Source organism: Bos taurus, chromosome 10 (genome assembly GCF_002263795.3).
Source record: "Bos taurus isolate L1 Dominette 01449 registration number 42190680 breed Hereford chromosome 10, ARS-UCD2.0, whole genome shotgun sequence".
Taxonomy (NCBI): domain Eukaryota; kingdom Metazoa; phylum Chordata; class Mammalia; order Artiodactyla; family Bovidae; genus Bos; species Bos taurus.
In genome coordinates this window covers 26,843,552-26,847,916 of record NC_037337.1, presented here as the reverse complement: position 1 = coordinate 26,847,916, position 4,365 = coordinate 26,843,552, and the positions used below count along the sequence as shown (strand labels likewise).

At 38.8% G+C, this 4,365-nt stretch overlaps 1 protein-coding gene across 1 annotated transcript; it reads left to right on the top strand.

Moving 5' to 3' along the window:
* Positions 1–2,159: 2,159 nt before the first annotated feature.
* Positions 2,160–3,104, top strand: OR11H4 (olfactory receptor family 11 subfamily H member 4). The gene has a single exon (NM_001390651.1). It carries the CDS (start codon positions 2,160–2,162, stop codon positions 3,102–3,104), a length of 945 nt encoding a protein of 314 aa, NP_001377580.1.
* Positions 3,105–4,365: the final 1,261 nt, after the last annotated feature.

Below are 4,365 nucleotides of genomic sequence, written 5' to 3'. Positions count from 1 at the left end.
AACAGTCTGGGAATCTTCTATCAAGCACCTTATTCAGTGAAGATGGTAAACAAATATCTTTTGAATTCAACATTGATTGGAAAACTGGACAGCTTTAGACTTGGATGCTCAAACTTCGTTTTTATACTTCCTTAAAAACCACTGATGGGAATATTCCAAATCTTGATTCATAAGTATCATACATGATCCTCCTTTCAATTTCTCTGTTCTTTTTTGCCTTTCAAATTTCTTTATCTCCTATTCCTAACAAAGTTAAGCCTGATGACTTCTAATATACAAGGCAGGAGATCTGAATTTAATAAGAAAACTGAATGTTGAAACTATTATTTTTAGGTCTCTTGTTCACTTGCCAAGTTGTTGCTGTTGTTCAGCTGTTCAGTCACCAAGTCGTGTCAGACTCTTCACAGCCCCATGGTCTGCAGCACGCCAGGCTTTCTTGTCCCTCACCATCTCCCAGAGTTTGCCCAAGTTCATGTCCATTGCATTGGTGAGGCCATCCAACCATCTCATCCTCTGTCACCCTTAGGCCTCTTAGTGTTTTCTTAATATTAATCAATTACAAGATTACTCTGTTGTTTGAAATATATAAAGATTTATACATTTTTGTACAATTTTTAAATGCTGCACAATTTTTAAATGTACAAATTTTAAATGCATGTACTGAAAAGTACATGTCTGTCCAAATATTTGAAAATGTCCTCACTTTCTTTTCAGAGAACAAAATTAATTCTACCAGATAAAATTGCAGATAAAACCCTGTTTGACTGTAGATTTCTTTAGTTGTTTTTATCATCCAAAAATACTAACTAAATGAACTAAACTTTTGTATTAAAAACACCATTTTCTTTATCTAGGTAGGATCTGAATATAAAAAGCAAGATGGTTTATTTTTTATAGTATGTGTAAAAATGTAAAATTAAACACACAATAGAGATATTTTTTAAATAATAACAAATATTTATGATATACTAGATCTCTTGTACTTTTTTAGGCATCACTCAAGTAGTTAGAGTGATATTTTAAAGGAATTTAGGAATAGCCTCGAGTCTTGAGTGTCATGATATCTGTCGCAAATAACTCAATTGATTAGGTTATTCTGAAAAGACAGTGTTCTGGAGTAATTTTTATCTCCATGTGTAAATCAGCTAATTCTGGTCTGTTGCCAAAGGCTTAGATCAACTTCACGCTGCTGCTGCTACTGCTGCTAAGTCACTTCAGTCGTGTCTGACTCTGTGCGACTCCACAGAAGGCAGCCCACCAGGCTCCCCCGTCCCTGGGATTCTCCAGGCAAGAACACTGGAGTGGGCTGCCATTTCCTTCTCCAAAGCATGAAAGTGAAAAGTGAAAGTGAAGTCGCTCAGTCGTGTCCGACCCTTTGCGACCCCATGGACTGCAGCCTACCAGGCTCCTCCGTCCATAGGATTTTCCAGGCAAGAGTACTAGAGTGGGGTGCCATTGCCCTCTCCAAACTTCACACTAGCTGTCCTCAAAATATGACATTGTTGTTTTGTAACAAGGTATGCAGAATAAGGGAGAAGGCAATGGCACCCCACTCTAGTACTCTTGCCTGGAAAATCCCATGGACAGAGGAGCCTGGTGGGCTGCAGTCCATGGGGTCGCTAAGAGTCGGACACGACTGAGCGACTTCACTTTCACTTTTCACTTTCATGCCTTGAGAAGGAAATGGCAACCCACTCCAGTATTCTTGCCTGGAGAATCCCAGGGACGAGGGAGCCTGGTGGGCTGCCGTCTATAGGGTCGCACAGAGTCGGACACAACTGAAGCGACTTAGCAGCAGCAGCAGCATGCAAAATAAAAGAAAGTGGAAGAGTTTGTGCATGAAAATCTATAGTCAACTTCAGAAAAACACCAAAATTAGAAAGCATCTTCTTAAGGATCAAAATTAAAAAGAAAGAAATTTTCACCCCTGGTTGTACAAGCTGATGTGGATCTTTCTGCATTGGATTCTAACAAAATAATACTGAGATTTAGATCCATAGTCAATTCAAATAAGGTGAGATTTATTCCCACTTCATTTCAAAATACCTCATTTATTTTAGGGTAGTGTTTAAGTTCCCTTCAATAAAATCCTTAGGATATGTAGGAAGCAAAGTAACTTGGGTTCTCTCACATCTTTCTTCTTTGTAGATTTAAAACCCATGAACAGGTCAGCAACACACATTGTGATGGAGTTTGTTCTCCTGGGATTCCCTGGTTGCTGGGAGGTACAGATTTTTCTCTTCTCACTATTTTTGGTGGTTTATGCCTTGACTTTGGTGGGGAATGGAGCCATTATCTGTGCAGTGAAATGGGACCCACGACTGTACACCCCCATGTACTTTCTGTTGGGAAACTTTGCCTTCCTTGAAATCTGGTATGTTTCCTCCACTGTTCCTAACATGCTAGTCAACATTCTCTCCAAAACGAAGGCCATCTCATTTTCTGGCTGCTTCCTCCAATTCTATTTCTTCTTTTCCCTGGGCACAGCTGAATGTCTCTTCTTAGCAGTAATGGCTTATGATCGGTACCAGGCCATCTGTCACCCACTGCACTACCCCATCATCATGACTCGGAGGCTCTGTGGAACACTGGTATCTCTCTGCTGGCTCATTGGATTCCTTGGCTACCCAATCCCCATTTTTTTCATCTCCCAACTTCCCTTCTGTGGACCCAATATCATTGATCACTTCCTGTGTGATATAGATCCACTGATGGCTCTGTCCTGTGCTCCAGCCCCCATTACTGAATTTATTTTCTATACTCAGAGCTCCCTTGTCCTCTTTTTCACTATTATGTATATTCTTCGATCCTACACCCTGCTGCTCAGAGCTGTTCTTCAGATCCCTTCTACAGCTGGCCGGAGAAAGGCCTTTTCAACCTGTGGTTCTCATTTAACTGTGGTGTCTCTTTTCTATGGGACAGTCATGGTAATGTATGTGAGTCCTACATATGGCATCTCAGCTTTGATGCAGAAAATCCTCACATTGGTATATTCAATAATGACTCCTTTCCTTAATCCCCTGATTTATAGTCTTCGCAATAAGGACATGAAACTTGCCCTGAGAAATGTCCTGTTTGGAAGGAGAATTAGTCAAAATTCATGAGCCAAAAATGTGTCATACTTCCAAGTTCTAATGAAGAATAAGGTGGAAATGTGTAAGTTCTTTCAGTGGTCTTATAGGCTTTACTCTGAGTAGTTCGAGGCCATTTTTTTTTTCCTGGAAATGTGCCTAGCTTAAATAACTATGCTGCCTACTAAAACCTTATAATTCACTGGACTTCGATATGCAGTAAAAAATTTTTAAAGACTGTCCTTATTGGAATTGTTTAAATGGGATTGTTATACGAGGGAAAGTAGACTGCTGAAAGATTTATCATAAGTTTTAGGACAAGTCTAATGACCTTTACCAAATGGTTAAAGGTTCAGTGACTTTTTTAACATTTTTATTTAGCTATAGTTGATATACAAAAAGACAGCACATACTTAATATATTTTAAAGGTTAATTTTTTTCCTTTTGGAAAGAGCATCCTTTTTTTAATTAATCCTTTTTTAATTTAATCCTTTTGAAATATAGTTGATTTACAATGTTGTGTTATTTTCTGGTGTACAGCACAGTGATTCAGTTTTCATATTCTTTTCCATATGGCTTATTACAGGATTGCTAGAGTTCCTGTACTATTCAGTAGGACTTTATTGTTTGTGTATTTTATATATAGTAGTTTGTATCAAGGGACAGTGAGTTTTAACAAAAAAATCTTTCTATAATCTTTAAGAGACACTTCTTTCTTATACCTAGTCTAACAATCTTATCTAAACACACTTTCTCTCTATTGAAAGAGAGAAAAAAAATTCTCTCAGCCAGAAGAAACTCTTTCTTAGAGATATAGTTCCTTTGTGGTAAGTTTGAAATAAAATTTGAATATCTGCTAAATAATAATTTGCTGAATTTGCTTTTAACATTTCTGTTATTACACATACTACACTGTGGTGTAGTTTATTTGCACACACTTCCCCTTAGGGAGCTCCTTGAGGACAGGAACTGCCTTTTTCAAACACAGTGTCAGAGCCAAAAAAAGTCCCTGGAGTCCGGGAGCTGGCCTGGCACCGTGAGCAGGTCTGGGTGCTGCTGGGAGCTGGCCTGGCTCTCTCAGCCAGGCCATAGTGTAATCCTGTTGAACACAAACAAGTTCCAGACCACTCTAGAATCATGTTGGAGCACAGACAAAATCAAGAATAGTCACAACCACAAAAAAATGGCCACATATCCTTTTCTTTAGGCTAACATGAATGGCTACTGTCTCTTTACCAGGTAAAGCTTTAGCCCAAGTGCCTTCTAGATAGCCCTTAAGATATTCAATCATAG

Coding starts and splice junctions, on each gene's coding strand:
- OR11H4 (NM_001390651.1), top strand. CDS start 2,160: ATGAACAGGTCAGCAACACACATTGTGATGGAGTTTGTTCTCCTGGGA.